We start from the raw sequence: 21,136 nt of genomic DNA, 5'->3' as shown, positions 1-21,136 counted from the left end.
CTTTCAAATCTGATAAGTTTAGTGTTTGCTGCCTTCAGAAATCACTACATAATTAACAGTGCCAAAGATGGCGGTAGCAGGATCTTGTTATCAGGTGACAGAGGTTCGTGGTAACTCTGGAGGAGCTGCACAAGTCAGGTGGTGCAATTTCTTTGACGTCACATCTACTAGTTGTGAAATTAAGAAATCTGGTCTCAGTGGGGGGGAAAAAAAGAGAAAGCCATTTTTGAAATAACAGAGAGCAACTGGTCAGAGTCACCTGTGAGATTAATGAAGTCTTAATACAGGGCAAACCTGGAAGTCAAAGGTGTCGAGAGATTGTAATTTTCATCCCGCCTTGAATGTCCCAGTAATCTTTTTCACAAGACGTGTAAACAAGCCAAGTTTTTTTTTTTTTTTTTTTTTTTTTGCTGTATGCTAATGGGACATAATAGGGCAGAACCAACAGATGTTCCCACACTTTGACGACTCTTTTGGCACTTTAATTCCACTCAATCATGCCGGGGCTGCTAAGTAACTCATTCTTATACAACTCTCCAAGGTGTCCATCTGTTTTTTTTTTTTGTTTGTTTGTTTTTTTTCCCCCTCCCTCAGAAGCAATATTCCTTCCGTCCCACAAAATAATCCTCACCGCGGGTCTAATCCTGATCTAATGCAAAGCGAGACTCCGAGGGCCATATATATGAGAGCATAAGCCACTCGTATTATACGCCTCCAGACAACGCGGTGGTGATGTCGATCTTCCTGGTACGACGACAGTAATGATGAACACCCAGGTGAAAGGATGTTAATGCTAACTCCTGCCAGCAACGTCTGATTCAGGTGGAGCATTTGTCTTCACTTCCAGTGCAGTAAACATATAAATTAAAAGTCTGGAGTGGGAAGATGAGCGATTTAGAGCTAATATACAGCCGTCCTCTGTGATGCATTTTGATAGTTCATGCCGTCAGTGGCGCAAAAAAAAGGTCCACGATTTATTTTCCCTCCCATTTGATTTGAATTCGAGGAAGGAAGAGAACAATAAAAGGAACTGATGCTGTGATAACTTCACAAAGCAGGAAAATATTCTCTCCGTCGTACTGTCAAACATTCGTCTTAAGCCCTCAGAGCGCAGACTGAAATGTTTTCTATTTATTTACATAAATGGAATCAGTGATCATCACGACGATGTTGCTAATTGTGCTCCCAAAGATTATTATGATGATGATGATGACGATGATGAGGATAATGAAAACAGCCGGGAACAAAATGGTGGTGATTAGGAATGTGATGAAGGAAATTAGGCAGATCACAGCGATGATGATGGCCATAGCTGATGTTTTCATTTGGAGCCTGATTATATTGATGTCAACGTTGTTGATGATGATGATGATGATCATGATTGTGCCAGTGGCAATGATGAAGAGGATAAAATAAAGGCACATTTCAAGAAGTTACACATCGGCTGGACAGTAAATCGGTGCACCTCTAGTTTAAATTTCTTGGATTTTTAGCTCCGTTTTGATTGCTTTCCCTCCTATGTAGCTTTCAAGAAAGTCCCAGTATATTGATGATTAAACTAATTTAATGTGACTGATTACAGTGACACCAACATGTAGAGTAGCCTCTTCATATTATTCATAATCCATCCTTACATCCACTGTCTCTACCCACTTATCCTTGTACGGTTGCGTCGGCGGGGGGCTGGTGCCTATCTCCAGCAGTCATTGGGTGGAAGTCGGTGTATTATACAGATAATGACATGCTAATTTTACCGCATGGTGTGACTGAGACTAATAGGTTAGTGACTAGGACTGTGGAGGTAGGAGTATTTAAAGAAACTTGATTCTGATGGCATGATTATGATGAGCTATTGAAGTAATTAAATTAGCAATCACAACGTCTGAACAGGTATGAGGATAGTGGGAGGGTTTAGATTTTGAGTCATCATAGTCAAAATAATTACAGCCCTTTATTCCTGCCGGAGGGCTGATTATAATAACAATAATGGTGTAAATGATTAAAACGATTAAGAAGGCATCGAGAGCGAAGGCGACGCTAACGTCGCACCGGTGTGACGGAGAGGCTGCCGGCTGGGGATGGCGATGAGGGGAAAATACAGATGTGAGATGATTATGGGATGCTGATCACAGCCAGGCTGTTGCCATGGAGGCCGGTGCACATGCTGTGCTGTTGACTGTAGTGGAGATTTCGCTGGAGGATGATGGAGTGGGGAAAGATGGAAATATTGGCAGGAAAAACCCCCCAAAATGATGACGATAATGGAGATGAGAGGTAATGACCGTCGAGGTGGCACTAACGGCGCCAAAGAAAGCGCCTGATGCGACGCAAGGATGAGGAAGTGATGTCGGGACAATAGGAAGGACTGCTGTGATGTCGTGAATGGAGACCGTGATGATGATGATGATGATGATGACAATTGCAGTGGTGAAGATGGGAAGAAGAAAAAGGGATAAAAGTCTGATTTATGCAGGCCTGCTTTGTTTTCGCAGGGGGAATTTCACTGACCGTAGTCTAATTATGATGCTGGCTGAATTGTCAATAGTGAGCCGTGATGCTAATGGATTATGATATTAAAAGTATTGACTACACTCAAGACGGTGTCAAAGATCAGTAATAGTTTCAGGAGGGAGATGAGAAAGACACGAGGACCGTGATGAGTCACCTTCTCTATAGTTTCACCTGAGCCCCCTCCTCACCCAGAGACCCCCACATCTCCCAACACACGCTTCCCGCTCCGTCTCCCGGAGATTCATAAGAGGAGAATCGGCGCACTTCATTAAGATTCGAATTTTCTCTCTTCTGTTACCGCTCTATGGAAGATAAAAGGGAGAATAGAGAAGTGAGACAATTATTAGCTTTTTTTTTTTGGCAGTTGCTTCTTTTCTTGTAATGGAAATAGAAGGTAGGGAGATTCTCTGCTGATGAGATTGCCTCATTCTTCCTGGCTTCACCTTTTACCTCGCGCATCCCCGGAGAGGTGCTGTGTCAGAAATGAGAGGGAGATTGCTCATTTCTTCTGTTGTATCCAGACCTTTTCCATATTTCGTCTGAATGCGCGACTCCGCCTGAATACTGTATGTGTGTGTGTGTGTGTTTCATGTGGGTGTTCAGATGTAGCTCGAGAGTGTACAAGTGCGTTGGCTTCGGTGAAAAAGGGGAAAAAAAAAAAAAAAAGATCCTTACACAAGTTTAAAGGGCCTAATCAAAGGCTGGTGAATTTTCCTCGCCTCTTGTGTAGTTCTGAGGCGACTGCTGGGTCCCGCTTCTCTTGGCTTCCCCCCGTTCAGCTCCCCCCTCCTCTCCCACTCACTCTCTGATTACTGAAAGGGCAGCAGGTGGGTCCTGCTCCTCACCAACCCGGGTGTTAGCTGTTGCACTCGTGCCTCGCTGTAAGGGAGCAACGGTGCCTTTGCGAAATTGTCACGGCCCTTTGAACTCTTTCAAATTTAGTCTAATTTGAAGGCATTTTATCTGGATTTTATCTGACGGATCAGCACGAAATAGAGCGTATTAGTAATGTACGAAGGAAAATGATGCGCAATTTGTGAAATGCTATACCAAGGGTGTGCAAGTGGATCTTCGGATCATTTCATGATGGCACTTGATGTCCTGGGCTGAAAATGAAAACGAACCGAGTCACGTTTTTAAATATGAATATGATAATAGAGGCGGGTTTTTAGCTGTTTTTAATAGAATTAAATCAAAAGTACCCATAATATATTTTATATTTCTTCTTTTTGTAAAAAAACAAAAACAAAAAAAAACCTGTCTGTATATAGAAGCTGTATATAATTTTCCACGTTTATGACAATGTAAAGGAAAGTTAAGGTTCAGTGGATTTACTATTGAAAAGTGTAAATTAACCCAGTTGAGTCAAAGTCAAAGTTCAGATCTAAATCTAACTGAAAATCAGTAGCAAAACTTGAAATTTGCTGTTTCCGTCCATCCTGACTGAGCGTGAGCTATCTGGCGAACTTCAATGAACAAATAATTTAGGTTTTATATAAAATCTGCTAGAGCCATACTATAAAGGACTTACAGCTGGAAAAGCAGTAGAAAAAAAAAGTGGTTCTCAAAAGTATTCACTGAAAAACAGGCAATGCTAAAGTCACACCACACATTTCAGATTTTTACCACACACACCACAATCTCCCCAAAAAATGTCATTGAAGCTTGCAATTTTGCAATTGCAACGCAAAAACAACTCAAGAGGTTTTGCTTTAGCAAAAGCCTTGCGTGTTTCTCTTAAACGCAGCGAGCTCCTCGGCTAACTGCGGCGTCTGTGCGGGGCGTGAAGCTTGCTGTGCCACAGATCATCCAAACCTGGAGGTGGAGATACGGAGACAGAAACGAATATGTTCAGCTTGTACAGAGTCGCAAATTATGTTTGGCTAACAAGAAATATGGCTTGGAGGAGCTTCAATGTTTTTGGAGATAAGGAGTGTGTTAGGAAATAGAAAGAAAACACAACTGGTCCAAACGAATAAAGATTTTTTATATATATATTTTTTAATAAATGGCCTACAGCCACATCTCCTTATGAGATGAGCGTCTGAGGTAATTGCAGCATGGTTTGTCAAGGAAAAGAAAACAGACGAAAAATAAAAATGGATGATGAGATGGACAAAAAAAAAAACCCAACGGAGACGAAGAGAGGGAGCGATAGAGATTGGGGGAGGAGGGGGGAACGAAGCGAAAATTGACAGGAGGTGTATGTGGCTGTCTCGGGGCAAAGTGAGGAGTATAGGCTGTGGCATCAGCTAGTGGTGCTGCATACTCTCTGTTTGATCAAACAAACTTCAAACACCCTCGCTGACTTCCTCATGCGGAGGCTTGTGAGACGAAGCGCTGCATATTTTTCGCCTGCCTTTCTGTGCATCTGCATGCAAGGCTGCAGTTTTTTGCTGGGCAAAGGGTTTTTTTTGTTTTGTTTTGTTTTTATTGGGGGGTTGGGGGTTATTTTGCTGATCTAATGTGGGTCAACTCTTCGCCACATGAGCGCAGTGGCTACAGAGGCTGGAGAGAAAGGGAGGGAAGATAAAAAAATAAAAATTAAGAAAATGTCGATCTGCTTGTTTTTCACCGACTGTCAGCGCGGTGGAGCTTGTGCAAGCGGTTCGGTCTTCGTTGTCACTTTCCAGCTGTGCTTTTATTCCAATCTCCATTAGGTCATTACTCACTCCTTCTTGCTGTACGGCTCCCTGTTGGAGCGCCGCATTGCTGCCTCTTGCAGAGCCACGGCTCCAGAGAGCTCATTAAAGCCATTAGAAGAAAGAAGTGATTCCCCCCATTGTCAACACTCAACTATTTTACACATAGCTGCTAATCACTGGCCGGCCCTACGCCTGCCGCTGCTCTAGATCAGACTTCGTCTTCCAGCCCAGTCTCAAGTCTTTTGCAGCGTCTTGCAGGTTTTCACCCGTATTTATTATTCCCAATTCCTCTTGGGGAAAAGCATCATGCTGCCGCCATGGATGATGCGTTCAGCTTGCTGTGCAGCATTTTAAAGGTTGGCCAAAAAGTTCCGTTTTGGTCTCATCCATATGAGTGTTTCAGTTCCGATACGATACAGATATTGCAGCTTTGAGCTTTTGCCGACATCGCCACTGACCCGATACGATATCAGCACAAATCACGCAGACTTTTATGACTTATTTTGTAGAGTGTAGGGTTAGAAAAGGCTTGATAAAGTGATATTACTCAAACAGAAAACAATATATTCAACAACAGAACAAGAGACCAATTTATTATTGCTGTGGACTAAATGCTGGAGGAAATACTTATCGCTGTTTCTATAGTGGAGATTTAGAGGCAGCCTGATTCTTGTTTTTTGGCTGATATCAAACCGATTTCCAATATCAATAACGGTAACATTTGCATGTTTTCTCTGTCCAGGAACCAGAGTAACTTTCTAGGCCTATTTTTTCTCTTTTAGTCAGGGTTGAAATATTTTGCCAGGGTTGAAATTCCCCCAGAAAAGGCTGAAGTGGGAAGGAAGGTATTTGATTTCCAGAAGTTGCCTTTTGAACAAATACTGTACGTTCTGAGGATACAAACAGTCAATTAGTAGATTTTTAAGTTAAGTTGCTACTTCTTAGTGATGGTTTATTCTCCTTTTCGGACACGTTCACAGGCCTTATCTATTAAACATTTGTGAATTTTCCAAATTCCTTTGACTAAAGGGATCACATTGCGGTTTCACAGTGTAAACGCTGTAGAGTGATTGCAAGTTTCAGGCGAGAACACTGAATACCTGCAACATCTGTTCTTCATTGGGACGGTTTCAGCTTTCCACGGGTGTTGCATGTAACTTTACATACCGATTGATTGAATCATTTGTTTTAAACCCTGAAAATCCTGCTTTTTCATCCCAAATGGCAGCGTCTTTTCAACTGTCAGCCATTGTGTGAGAGCTCGGCTGACACTAAAGCAGTGCGGAGAAGTTACCGCTCTGTGTTCAGTGGCGTAGTGGTGCAAATCCACAGCAGAAAGGCTCACAAAGAAGAAGAAAAAAACAAAAACAACAAGCATGTTAAATTAAGCTTAAGCTAAATGTTTTATACTCAACATGCTTCCAAAGTTATACCTACACAGAAATATAGCACAATGGTTTTACTTTGACATCTTTTTTTTTCTTTTGCTTTTTAGACGCCTCTGGTCGCATGAAAGTTTGATTAAGAACCTTATCAAACATCGAATCAATAAATTATTAACCACTGAGGTGGGAACCCTGTTGGGAGTGGAGCAGGCATGAGCCTGTAAGCAATGTTTGTGTTTAATGCATGCATGAGACCACATGTGTGCAGCGGCGCATGAGTCTGTGTGAGATCAAATGCTTCTCTGTTTGTGATTGAGAGCTTGCGCTTACGTGTTCTGCTGAGAGACAAAAACCCCCCCCAAAAAAACAAAACACGAGCACGCTCAAGAGACCGACAGCGATTACTCAGCCTGGAGTTGATGGCATGTCAGTAACGATTCGATTTTTGAAGGTGATTTAAGATGCTCTCTGATCTTCTGATAGAGTCTAACCTTAGACTCTACAGCTCCGAAACGACATGGTCCAGCAAAACCGCTGAGCTCCTCTTTCTTCCTACTATCTGACCCAACAGTTTCTGTAGGCTGCAAGCATTTATTGCTAACTGCGTGTTGCTCTGTGTAGGTATGAGGAGAAACACCAGTGAAGCCACGTAATTGCCGGTCAGTTTTCCATCGGTGGGCGGAAGTGTAAGTATCGAGCGGGAGTGTTAAAATATGTGAAAATGTATTCAAGTACGCGCGAAGTTCCAGACGAACTGGAGTGAATGCATCTGTGTTCTTTGGCCTTGTGCACTCAGCTGAGGCGTCAAGTGCTTTGCAAAAATACCTCTTGAAATTGTGTTTGGGGTGGAGGTGTACTGGGGGTTTTTCAGATTTTTTATAGTTTTTTTGCCATGACAAACTTCAATGTAGGTTTTTGTTTTCATTTTATGACCTATATCAACACAAATTTGTTATTGTTTTGCATTTTACGCATCTGGCGTGTCAAATAAAACAAAAGAAAACAAAATGCATAACTATGAGGGGCCGTTTAGGACAAAAACTAAGTTTTCTCTCACACACACACTACTACGGATTCACAGACCCACACTTACAAGACTAAAATTGCACATGTACGCTATTAAAATATCACACACACACACACACAAGACTGAATGAGAAAATTTGTGTGCGTGTGTGATATTTTAATAGTGTATATGAGCAATTTTCGTATTGTAAGTGTGCGTCTGTGAGTCCATAGTAATGTGTGTGAGAGAAAACTTAGTTTTTGTCCTAAACGGCCCCTCATACAAAATACTAACACCCTCTTTTATTGATTTACCGTACATATCTGAGAAAAACTGGAGAGACTCCTTTAATCCTTCTTCTCTTTCAGTACAACTCAGATGCTAATCAAAGAGTGTAATTAATTGTCGCAATTATTCGCTATTTTGCGTCGGTATCCCACATAAACATTTAATAAAATATATTGAAGGTTTGGGATGTAATGTGAGCTGATGTTTTCTACTTTCTACAGGAAACTCCAGTCTTCAAGTGCTACTGTTTGGCAACTTTTGGATGCACCCTTGCTCCAACAAACCTGAATCAAATGAAGGGTCAGTGATGAGGCCTTCGCAGCACTGAATGACAAGACGAGGAGATCATTCAGACTTTTGATTGAGGTGTGAGAGCAGTAATGCGTGGAGAAGTGGCAGAACAGTGGCACTCGATGACCCCTGCTCTGTTAAATATAAGGAAGCATTTGTGCGCAAATACAATCAGTATGCATCCACTGGTATGAATACTTTGGCGAGGCAACATAAAACAGAGCGGCAAAGTATCGCGGCGAATCTACAGAAGTGCTTTCAAATTATTTATAGGGCTGCAGCAAACCCCTGGAGTGAATGTACCAGTTCAGTAAGAATATTAACCGCTCTGAGAAATCACAAGAAGACACATCAAACCAAGTTTGATGCCAGCATCTGATTGGCTTCATTAACACTGGCTGGTTCGGTTAGTTTAACATTACCACAATGTCTAATGACAGACGTGTCTGCCTGTAATTATATAAAATGAAACCACTTATGAATAATTTACTTGTCAGCACAGATTTGACGAAGCTTGACGACTAACAAATGTTATGCTTTCGGCTTTTGAACACCTAACCAAAAGTTACTGGTATATATTTTTTTTGTTCTTTTAGTTTCCATGGCAACTAAACACTTTAGGAAATATTTACATATATATTTTGCTCTTTGATGAATATCCCACTCATACTTCATCTATGTTTAGGGTAATGAGATCCACGCATTTAAAAAAAAAAAATAATTTAAACCAGGCTTTGATTTCTTTAGATCGTCCTTCCCTTGCTGGCATTGTGATTGTTGCCTGCTCTGTCTCTTCTGGGTAAATGTGGGTGATGTGAGACGCTCTGATTTCATGACCCAGTTACTGGCGGTAAGTCGCTGCTGCGGTGATCGGGAACCCGTCACAGCGCAAAAGCGAATAAAAGTTGCCGTGAAAAACAGCCAGAAATTACGCACTTTGGTTTTACCTTAAACAGGTCGCATTTGAAAATAATAATAATGATAATAAAAATAATAGTAATGTTAGAAGAACTTGCAAAGACAGCAGTTAAAAGATATTTGCACGTGACTTCTGGTGAAGCTTTGTATTGTCAGCAAACTTGCGTGCTTTTCTATTCCCAGGGAAAAAAAAGAAAAAAAAATGGAAAGCAGGTGAATATCTTTAAGGTGACAGGATAATAAATCCAAAGACAGTCCCTCCCCCCATCCTGGTGAAGAGGAAACAATTAGACTCCCGAGTGTAACTTACCAGTCTTTAATTTAAAAGCCTTCTTTGTTGTCTTCTCTTAAAAGGCTCTGGGGAGCTACTTAACAGGAAAAAAGCAGGCAGTAATAAGGGAAGCGGGATGGTTCTCGACAGAGCGCCTCTCTTTTCCTTAAATCCAGCCTCCTGTTTGTTGATAGCCTTGTTGTGTCTTGCTGCGTGTCTCAGCTGTGACACCAACTGCTGCCGTCTGCATCCAAATGATCTGCCCACAGAGGAGATGGAAATCTCACATTATGAGCAGAATATGCCGAAGAGCGCTGAAACCGAACGTGGCCGACCGGGCGCTGGGTGTTGCTTGTCAGGAAATCAACCCAGGGCCAGACTCAGGGGTGAGTTTAAGCCGGTCTCAGAAGACGGAGGCGCTGGCATGGACGAACACGTTGTCTGGAAGGTTACTTTATATTGACAAGTGTAAGTATTGGAGGTGGCAGTGTCTAAATACTCCGTCCCCTGAAAATGGCTGAATCGCATGCACAATTCTGTAATCCGATAGCGACGTTCGATTAGCCCCCCCCACCCCCTCTCTCTCGGATTTGTCTCATTGCAATTGTTGCTTGTGTTTCTGTCTGTGGGTGGGATGAAGAGCTCTCTCGGTTTTTTCTGAACACCTTCATCACAGCAACACTCCTCGTGTTGTCTGTGACAACGTGGGAGAAATTTTGATTTAACTGTGCACAAATAACTTCCTGCACAGCTAACAAGATATCAAGAAAACACAAACCGATAACATGATCTTGTTGCTTCTACGACATACTGAAAATCAACAACCGTTCCTCCTCCTGTTAGGAATATTTAACACTGATTATTGCAGTTTTAATGATGATATATATTGTATATAACTATAATTAGGAGTGTGGAATAAACTTCTAAATGTTATAAACTAACATAACTTCAACAAGCTGATATTAACTGGTAAATTAGTCAGGCTATCAGCCGCGGTGGCCAGTCAGCTTCTTGACATATTGGCATTTTTGCAGGCCTGCCGGTTTGCAGGATTAACCTTACATTACGTCATTAATTTAAGGCGGTAAACTATGCAACAGACTGTACAGCCCATTTACACCCTTCTGGGATGAAATTTGCCATGGACACTGCAAGGAAGCACAGCTCCTTTACTTTAGCTGCGAGGAGTGATAATACAACTCAAAATAACTAAGGAGCATTACTTTAAGAAGAGCGATAGGTGCCACTACTTTAGTTTTGTTGTGCTTCGACTCACCTATACAAAATCTTACCAAATATTTCTCGTGCAGCTTGAAGTGCAAATATCTTGGAATACTTGAAATAAAACAGAACTAACATACAAGTAGATTTTCAGTAAGATATAGTAGCTTAATTTATGTCATTAGTTCCTTAATATTGATTTTAAAAAGGTACTAGTGTTTGACTTTTAACAAAGTATTTGTCCGATAGGCAATTTTTTCTGAAAGGTTATTTGGAAAGTAGTTTTGCCTACTAAAATATTTGCACTAGAAAAGCGTAGTATGGATTTGTGTTTCCACAGTGTGTCTTTCTGTGTAAGTGTAGAAAAAAGTGTAGTTGACATCTTTAAGCCAGCAAAATTTACTCCATCATCCATTTTCTACACTATTGTATCTCTGCAGGGTTAATGTGGGGTTCACCCTGAACAGATTGACAAGACAAACAATGATGCGCAAGCATGCATGTTTTTGGACACTGTGAAAAAAAAAAGTCAAGCATATGTGGTGAGACCACACAAACTCTGGACAACTTGGTATTTGATGCAGCTGTCGGAATATGTTGGAGCATCTTAGCATCTCTGATTTGTAGTACTGGTAGTATGCACCAAGGAAGCTAATTTTAGCATTTCTAACTTCATGCGAGCATTAATGAAATAGAAAGTTTCTGAAGATGAGGGATGCACATACCGTTTTGCCCTGCAGCTGCTTATTACAATAATCTGCCCTTCAAATGTCGTGGATTTCAAGCCCGGAAACTCAACTGAATCTATATTGTTGTTTTTATTATTATTATTATTATTATTATTATTATTATTATTATTATTATTGATGCTACTTCACTTCTCTTGTTCTTTTCTCTTTCTCAGTTCCCCAACGTTCCTCTTCAGGTCTCATCTCTTTGTATCTGCTTTCATCCGGTTAGAGATAAAATCTAACACGGAAAGATGAAAAGCCAGAGAAAAGATTAAATCTCGGAGGGTCGCCGTCCCCTTAACAAAGAAAGATTTGAATGTTTAAAGACATGCTGACACTGCAGATCTGAAGCTCAAATGAAAAATGACTTGAGAAGGAATATGTAACGCGAAATTAACCTTCCTGGTGAAGCTCAAACAGCAATTAGAGATATAAAAAATAAAAAAAACACGCATTTCGACATGCATGGAGTTGGTTGGGAAAATTACAGTCTGTTCTCTTTATGCTGTGAAATTTTAAAGCGGTGATGAGTTATTTATGCAGGAAGATAAAACAATAAAATCTTATCAGCTGTGATTAAAACCAAACTAGAGGCTGATAAAAGCCCCTCTCATCTTTCAAAGCAATCCAAGAGAGTAAACATGAATGTAAATAAAACAGGAAATCACAAAACAAAAGTAGGAATGGTCCTCATGGCAATCATTGGCAACCGTCGTCCCTGGAGAGCCAAACGCACGAACATACGACCAGCTTTCACTGTAGAAGCATGAGAATTTTATTTTTACTCCCATGAAGCCGGATCCTGAGAGACATGAGGGATTTCTCCTGACAGCGGTGACAGGCAGGAAGTCCTTCTTGCATCCTCACCACATTCAGTTTGGTCCGCATCTCCCAGCAGAAACTGAGGTTTTCTCTCCATCTTTGCCCGGAGCACATTAGCTGCAAACTACTGTTTTTTGTCCCCCCCCCCCCAATAGCAGAGAAATCTGAGACGAGGACGGTGCTTTTGGGAAGTACAGAAATAAAAAATTCTGCCCAAATCAGTCGGCTAAGAGAGAAAGAGAGAGTGTGTGTGAGTGGGTGAGTGGGTATGTGTGCGCAGCTTCCTCCCCCCTCTCCGTCGCCCTCCTCCCCCACATACCCATCAGAGGGAAGAACTCTTTGAACTGTGAACCAATGAGCATCACAGCAGCTGAAAGATGTTGCTGGGAGCTGTTCCCACATCCAGCTGTGGACCTCTGCGTTACACACACGTACACAAAACGCGCTCGCCCTCACCAAACGTGAAGTGTGTCGTCTGCGTGGCCCGAAACGGTTCTTTATGGATTTCTGTCTTTTTTATTTTCCTCCTCTAAACGGAAACGATACGCATCATCCGGAACACGTTATCTCCTACTTACTTAGTTGTTGATTTTTTTGTTTTTGTTTGTTTGGTTGTTGTTGTTTTTTTGGTCTCCCCCTTCTATCTCCCATTTTATTTTTTGTACCTAATGCATAGAGACAAGCCGGATGTATAATTCATACTTCCTCTGCCCGCTGTGCTCCTCTGGCTGCGCGTGTGTGTGTGTGTGTATTTGCGCTGCCTCCGTTACTTGTGAGACTGTAGAGACGAACCATGCCAGAAGAAGCGAAGCAGAAAGAACAGGTCATATCAGTGCATGTGTGTTGATGAGCACACGTGCGCTTATTTATCTCTGTTTCTTTACGTCTGATATAAATCATGTATAGGTGTGAGAACGCTCACTTGCTGACTGCATGTTTTCCCACAATGCTCAGGGTTAAAGAGGGCGAGCACGGTCCGGAAACGTTTGACGTCTGTTTCTCCTTTGGCGGGCTTATTGGTTCCGGGATTTACATTTATCTCTGCAAGCGCGAGCGCGTCCTCTGCCCCGCTCATGAAACTGTAAAAGCGGGCCAGCATCTGCTCTCTGATGGCAGACATGCTTCCCCGAGCTTGAGTTCGTCTGAAATAGAATTTGGGAGGGCAAGACCCACCTCTCTTCTCCACTCAAGCATACACTTACTCACTCCCTCAGGGGAGGAGGAGAGGAGGAAGAACGAGGTACAAGAGTAGGACGAGGGAGAGAGGAGCGATGAAAGACGGGGGCATAAAGTGCAAAGGAAGGAGGGGTAAAACGAGAGAAATGGCTTCAGAACAATGTGAAGTAAAATAAATGATGGTTACATCAATACAGGTAATGTTTCTACCAGAACCCCCTTACAAAACTACGCGTACCTCTGGAACTCCTTCTCAAACTTCATTCTGTATTATTAGGTTTTTATTTGCTAGTTGAACAGAAAGCTGCATGCAAATTTTTGGGGGGGTGAAAAAACATGCTTTAGTTTTCGCCTTTCTTTAGTCTTTTACCCTTTCGCAAAATGAAGCAAACAGTGTCCGTCCACCAGAGTGCAGTTTTGTTCTGTGAGAACATCTGAGGTTTGTTAGAGAACATTAGTGACCAAGCAACATCAAGAATACCAAGGAACAATATACCAAGCTTTTGAGCTCTACCCGTTCAATCCGTCACTCAAAAATAAAAATAAAAGTATTTAATAGCAAGACATAAATGTCTACATCCTGTTTTGTGTAGTTGCAGGCTGGAGTCAGGCTGAATCCCTATGACGTGGTGTTTTCTTTTCATGTGTACATTAAAAAAAGAAACTTAGACATCGAAAATGGATGGCAACATGAAGGGGTACAATGATGAGCTGAAAGGTGGAAAATGTAACAGGAAAATCTTACAAGGAATAAACAACAACCAGGAGTAAAAATACAGAGGGGGAGGGTGATTAATGGGGCAAGGATCAGATGAGTGTCGATGACCCACTGCGCTCCAGGTGTGGGGAAGCGTGAACCAAGGACAGCTGAGGCTGACGTAGCACAAAAACAGAACAAAGCTAAATATGACCGAGCAGTAGAAGAATAAAGGCAAGGACACTAATTATTATCATAAACCAGAGGAGTAGCTCAAAACACAGAATGCACAAGTCAAACAGATTATGACAGTCCACCGATCAGAAAAGCAGCCAAGAGGCTCATGGTAACTCCATAAAAGCTGTTCAGAGCCACAGTCCAGGAAGGACAATAATTGTCCCATCTGTTGTCAGAAGAATTATTAATTTTTCACTCCACATATCTGGCTTTGGTGGAAGAAGGGAATTAGGAAAGCTATTGTTGGGGGTGGGGGGAAAGGAGATGAAATCCAGAATCAAGTTTCTCATGAAATGATGTCATAAACAAATGACTGTCCTCCAGTCAGAACAGACTTGGTTACATGCAGACGTGGACGAATATATGAGTAAAACATCTGTGACATCGCCTCGAATACACTGTCCCATTATCATGCTATCTGGATGTTGTGGGAAATATAGATGGACATAAATATAGGGCAATAATAGAAGATAATCAGATAAAGGCCATAACTGGGGTGAAGGTTTGTCTTCAGCCAAGATGACACAAAACATACAGACAGATGTGCAAGGGAATTGTGTAGATATCCATGTTTTGGCGTGTCCTAGTCAAAGTTTATATCATAATTGAAGATCCATGGGAAGACCTGCAGCATTTCCTGTTTTCTTTTCCTTTCGGTTCACAATCATCCGCTACTTTGTGACACAAAAACCAAATGGAATACGTTGGAGTGATAGAACAAAAGAGGAAAACAATTCAGGTGTATGGATATGTGGTGTTAATGTCATGTCCTTTATCTGAATACTTCAGCTGAGTATTTCTTGGCTGACAGTTCAAAACATGGGAATAGCATGTTGCTGAAGTCTGTTATAAAGAACAACACAGAGTGGTATTGCATATCAAAGTCTGTTTACAGGTCCTACAGCGCAGCGCTGCTCTATGTAGGGAGCGTAATTTCCATTTCTTCAGTGTTTCCTGCAAAACTCTGATAGTCTGTTGATTTATAATGATCTCTCTGGAGTCGCTGGTGCTCTGAAAACTGCAGATGTGAAAATAAAGAATTTGGGCACTGAGCTCTTGCAGACATCTGTAGCCTGATAGTCTTGCGTGCTGCTGCTCGAGCAGGTGGTTGCTCTGGAAAAAAAAGCACAAATTTGAGTCGGCCTGTAGTTGCCTAGGACACCAGGAATGACTTCAGCAAAACCACCTCTTAGATGTCATTTCTCTTTGATTTTTCTTTTCTTCCCTCTTTTGATTTTGCACTTTAGACGTAATTAAACCATTAATGGGGTTTTAGAAAAGTGAATATAATATCATTGCCCTGTAACTTTTAGAAGGACAAGACAATACACATTTAAAAAATGCTTATTGGACGAGAACGGTAAAGCTCAAAGCGTCTTACCATTAGATTTGTAAGATCCATTCATCCATCCATTGCCTGTACCCACTTATGCTTTAAGGTAATGAGGGGTGGTCCCTTCTTCCATCAGTCATTGGGTGCGAGTAGGGAATACACGCTTTTTGACTACAGTGGCCCAATATGTAGCGCTGACATAATCATCCCAAAATCAAAATTTGCAGTACTGTAATTGCAACAGGACTGAGATATTTGTGAGAGTATTGTATTTCCATTGTCATGCATTCACGCTGTGTGTGGAAATATTATATTTGGTCTATCAGCTGGGCATTAACTAAGTACCCTAGAGGCTCACACAATATGTAAGTCTTTAGGAACCAAGACGCTGAAACCTGCGTAAAATAAAGAAGACATTGTAATGATAAGGAAGGCGCAGGAAAACGTGGGTTAGTCGTAATCGATATGAGACTGAGGAGGGGGTTCACCTTCCAGCAGGATGACGACTAAGTGTTACACAAGAACTACAATCACGACATATCAGATATGGCAAAGGTGTATCATTGGAAAATGAATACTAGCACACCTATAATGCTCACGACAACTTAACACCTAAACAAACACAGCCTCAAGATGTGTGTCAGTACACAGCCGAATGAAAAATGGCAGCAAACAATCCATTTTCTCGGTAAACTGCTATTAATTTTTAACTGTATGTCTGTGACCTACATTTGAAAAATGTTCAGCCTCAGTAGGAATCAGGGGGCCTGAGACGGAGAGGCTTTAACAGGACGGAGAATATGGAAAATAAAGAGTGCATCGCACTAACTCGATATTGGCTTTAACCAATCACCACGTTGCCCAAGCTGCCATATGTAGCCATATCTGACAGAGAACAGAGCTGCAGTGTCACCAGATGGCACACTTTTGTTTTTTAGACCCCCTGATAAACTCTCACCAAACCTTTTTTATTTTTTATTAATGTTTTATTTATTTATTTTTCTGTATATGTCTGTTGCTCTAGTCTTTAATAAGCCCCATGGGGGAAAAAAATATTTTTCAGTATCTCTCTCCAACATTAGAAGTTCAGGAACATAAACTACTTATGGATTATTTTCTGATCAGTAGATTATAATTTCATTTCATTATTCAGACTGTGATTTTATGCCCTCGGGGCCCATCCTATATGGTTTAATCAAAAAAATACTTCTTCCGCATTACATCTTAATTTATCACAACGGGTTAAAGGGAGCCAAGGGATTCACTAAACTCTAGTAATACTGCTGTTTTTACAATATTTTTGTTTTAAAAGCACAATTTTGAGCAGCTCGTTTGACGCCGAATTTGGAACTGAGAGAGAAGAAAGTCCAGAGATCTCATAATAAGTAATGGAAAATGGCTGGACTACCTCCAGTCATTTGTGTTTTCTTTGCATGTTTGGTCACCGCCAGTTCATACCAGTCTGTCTTTTTGGGTATCATCTAGTTTCGAATCACAGGCTTGTTAACAAAACATCACTCTCAAGCGAGGAGCACAAATGTAAAAGCTTTATTTATAACGGAAAGTTAATGGGGCGGAATGAGCTACTAAACTCTGTTATTGTCTCTCTTTTATGTAGCGTGCCTTGTTTTTAGAATTGACCACACTTTTGATTATCCGTGCTAATTTAAAATTCGGATAAGCCTTGAAACACATTTTTCTGAGTGGGTGCAGGGTCTCTAGCCTTAGAGTTTGCACTAAACAATGGATACTAGATTTTTTTTTTTTCCAAGTACTTGTATGTTCTCTGCTTGCTCGTATAATTGAGTTTTACAGTTGAAATGGGCAGTTGTCCAGGGCAGCATTAGAAAGGGGAGGGGATGCAGGAAATTGGGATTCAGAAGCACCAGATTAAAAATGTAATTTACCTGCCAGTTGCTCCTTTAAACACGTTTCCTATTGCTTTTATGCATCTCCATTCATTGAGGAGTTGGCAAAATCTGCTTGCAGCTGAATGTTGTTTTGTTCTTTGTGTGGGACTGCGTTTCATTTTATTCTGGCACGTTTTTATTAAGCCCACAGCATCTACAGCACACTGCAAACTGAATGAGAATTCACAATATAAAGTTGTGTTAATCTATTTACTGTAGTCTAAATAGAGAAGGAGACGTACCCTGTTGAGGAAAGAAAGAAAGAAAGAAAGAAAGGTGCAGAAGGTAGACACACTGCAGGTGGACCCATGCAAGTTGACTCGCCTGCTGTTGCAACACGAAACAAAATGGTGCTGGAAGATGTTAGTCAAACACTAAAAACAGAAAAAGTTACACTAATAAGTCTGGGAATACTTTAAACTGGTAGAAGTTTAAAATAAAATGTTGGGTTCACTTAGTTTATTAGTCGGGTTAGATTGGAGTTGGACACAATGTCTATGAGCTCGGGTCAAGTCGAGCTAGCTTTTTAGGACCGATCTAAACTCTACAAGCATAATCTTCTCATGAGTTCTGAGTTTGTAAATGAAGATGTGACACAAATCAGATTACATTTGATTAAACGTAACCTAAGACGGCAGGCAGGTGGTAGAAAAGTGAATTGAACATGACTGATGCTACTTTCAAAGACAAACACCATCTCAAAGAAACTCTGCATTTTACAAGGTGTTCCCAAGAGAGATACCCAGTGAAGTAAGTGAAACTTTAATCAGAGCTTCCTGCTTATAGTAATGCAAACATAACTTGACTTGCCTGTATTAAAGTAGAGTAAGGTCCAAGTTGATAGGGAATAATAATGAGGACTAGACTGGAAATCCTTCCTCAAAAATTCGGTACTAGTAGCAGCAAACCAGGAAAATTGGTAGTAAAGCTAACGGATGGTTAAAGTAGCTAATAATGGACATTACACCTCGGGAAATCTGGTTACGTTTATCCATGTTAGTGTGGATTCAACAACTAAGATATCAACTAGATTTTGAATTAGACATACCTTGATGTGTCTCAAATTTAAAATGAGGCATTTTTTGTTAATGCATCCAAAATTAATCCGATAAGATTAATAGTTTTAAAGAAGAGCTTTTCAGTGCTTTCCCATTTTATTCTTAAGTGTCCAGGATTAATTAATAATCCTTAAGCTCTTTGAGAGTACCATTTTGCACCGGTTCTCCTAGGTATATTTATATTGTAGTATTACAATTTAAAGGGCCCTCGAAGGACCTTTAAGTTTTAGTATTACAATTTCAACTTAAAGGGCCTTTAAATTGACCCTAAATAGACCTTGACCCTGTTCCTAACCCTGGCTGCTATATTGCAGTATTACAACTTCACCTTCAAGGGACAACTTAGGGCTTTTGAAGCAATATTATATTCAAAAGTTATAATCAGTTAATATCATATTTGTAGTAGATAACTCTCTTGTCGTCTTTATTTAGGGTGCAACTTATTCCTGCTGGTGTTGTGTTAGGATTGATTGGCGACGCAGCTTACGGTAGGCCAGCAGTAAGTGCACTAATGTAATCTTGCATAGTGAGGGATGCATTAAAGTAACAGGTTTGCAGTTTGCTACATTTCTAGGATAAGACACCACGTGGTTTGAGAAACAAGACAAGAGCAGAAGACATCATAAGAGTAACATGCAAACACACATGAATGGGCAAAAGAGAAGCCAAATATGACAGCACTCTCCAAATAAAGAACATGCATAAACAAACACAGGAAAGAAGAGGAACGGTTGACCAAAGAGAGGAAAGAAGAAGCAGGAATAAAGTCTCTTTCCTCTGAAGAGTAAGTGAGCATTGGGACCAGCCAGCTGAGTCCGTGTCAAGAGAAAAGGAACCCAAACAAGAACAGTGCATTACATGCAGAGCTTAGCCCACTACCCACACTGCTGCAGACAGCTGAGGCGCTAATGGACCCCCAGCAGGATGATGGAAGAAGACAGAGTAAAAAAGAAAAAAAGGGGACACTGAAAGGTGGTTCAATCATGAAGAGAAAAGCACATTTTCTATCTTCACTCTGTCTTAGTAGCAGCTGAAATCAGTTTGCTGGTTCACTGTTTAATAAAATTTGCACAGAGCAGGAAAGGGGGGTGGAAAAAAATACACACGGGACATGCTTTGATTAAAAGAAAAAAAAAAGTCTGGGTTAATTTAGAGTAACTTGCTGGTACTGCTGTAGCACTGTTTAATAGATGTTAGGCAGCGAAGGGAGGAGTGGAAAGGGGGAAGTTACATCAAAGTGCAGTTAGTGATAGAAATGCATTAGATATAAGCACTGCACTGATGTTTGCAATTTCAAAGCTTCGGCGTCTCTGCTTCATATCTGTGAATATTGGTGGGTTTTTCTTTTTTTCATCACTTTGAGGTTTTTTTTTTTTTTTTCCTTAGGAGAACCAAGGACCATGGTTGACTTTATTCAATAAAGCAAATGGTGTGTTCAGTACAAGTGCCTCGTTTTTCTATTTAATGGGGAGTAAAAGCAAGGAGCAACAGAAACTGGGGAAAAAAAGTGTTTGCAAGTTAATTTAGTGCTTTTACAAGCTGTAGAAAGTCTATGCTTATTTCAGTGGAAAAGAAATGGAACGGGTGTGGGGATTATAAAATATACACCATAGAATTTCTACAAATCGGTCAAACATAAGCGAATATGTACTTTATCTTCCTCACTTGACTCCTGGCTTTAACTGGAATGGGAGGACGCATGTCTTTTGTAAAAATATAAAACTACCTTTGGATGCTGGTCTCAAGGCAAAGTCCATCTGAGGGGACTCAGTTCAACAAGTGAGTAGCTTTTTTTTCTTTTTTTGTTGAGTTGAAGCTAAAATGTTTTGTCAAAGCTTTGCTGAGAATTAAGTCCGTTTCTGAGGTTGCTCTTTCAGACTGCCTGATCAGGTTTAGGTAAACATGTTTTGGCTTGAAATATGCTTTTTCACATTTTGGTGCACCTTGGCGAACAACGTTAAAGCCTGCTTCTTGCCTGTTATCTTGCTCTACCGTTCGGCTAACCATTGATGTAATATTGAAATGCCCTTTATACCAACAATCCACCGATCGGAGGCCGAACTCCGACCTCCATCGCCACCATCAACCCACAATATAATATTTCATCCTCTGTTCCTGCTGACGAAGATTTACTGGACGTCTCTGTGAAAGTCCAGCTGCACCAAAGCCATCAGGGACAATAATGTATCCAGCCAGAAGGTGGTGCTATGTAGCAAATGTAGAAAATGAGCAATCAGATTTTAAGAAGAAGAAAAACAACAGCAAAGTTTGTGGAGAGAAATTTCCTGTATGGATTTATCAGTTTATCTCTCTGGGACACAAAAGCTACATTGATATTCTGGTAAGCAAACACTATATTCCCTTTTTTTTATTTTCCTCATTTCAGTGGACAGTGGGTAAACCTGGGGATTGCCTCTCTTTATAGAACTGTGTTGAAAAGTATATTTCACCGAGAAGAGTGCAGTTGTTCAGGTGAGCTAAAAAAAAAACACCAAACAAACACACAACAACAAATGAACAGACATGCCCAGTGGCACAAATACATAACTACCGAGAGGTTCAGTATGTCAGGTCAATGAGACTCTTTTTGAAAAGCCAACAAGAGACAAATCTGGCAACTTTTTCTGGTGCTGCTG

General features: G+C 40.9%; 1 protein-coding gene across 4 annotated transcripts in view; it reads left to right on the top strand.

Moving 5' to 3' along the window:
• The window catches only part of efna2a (ephrin-A2a), a 107,746-nt gene that overhangs the window by 15,590 nt on the left and 71,020 nt on the right, over nt 1-21,136 (top strand). The window contains exons 1-3 of one of the 4 annotated variants that reach the window (XM_044142190.1): nt 15,395-18,988; nt 19,059-20,841; nt 20,926-20,972. The exons of 1 other annotated variant lie outside the window; for it this stretch is intronic. In XM_044142190.1, the coding sequence (XP_043998125.1) occupies nt 20,683-20,841; nt 20,926-20,972 (206 nt within the window). In that variant the 5' untranslated portion in view covers nt 15,395-18,988; nt 19,059-20,682. Of the gene's footprint in view, nt 1-15,394; nt 20,842-20,925; nt 20,973-21,136 lie in introns of those variants that run through there. 2 more of the 4 variants (XM_044142189.1, XM_044142191.1) reach the window with 2 other exon arrangements.

The sequence above is a fragment of the Gambusia affinis genome, linkage group LG16, assembly GCF_019740435.1.
Source record: "Gambusia affinis linkage group LG16, SWU_Gaff_1.0, whole genome shotgun sequence".
Lineage (NCBI taxonomy): Eukaryota > Metazoa > Chordata > Actinopteri > Cyprinodontiformes > Poeciliidae > Gambusia > Gambusia affinis.
Note: the sequence above shows the minus strand (reverse complement) of the source record. Positions and strands in the feature narration are given on the sequence as shown.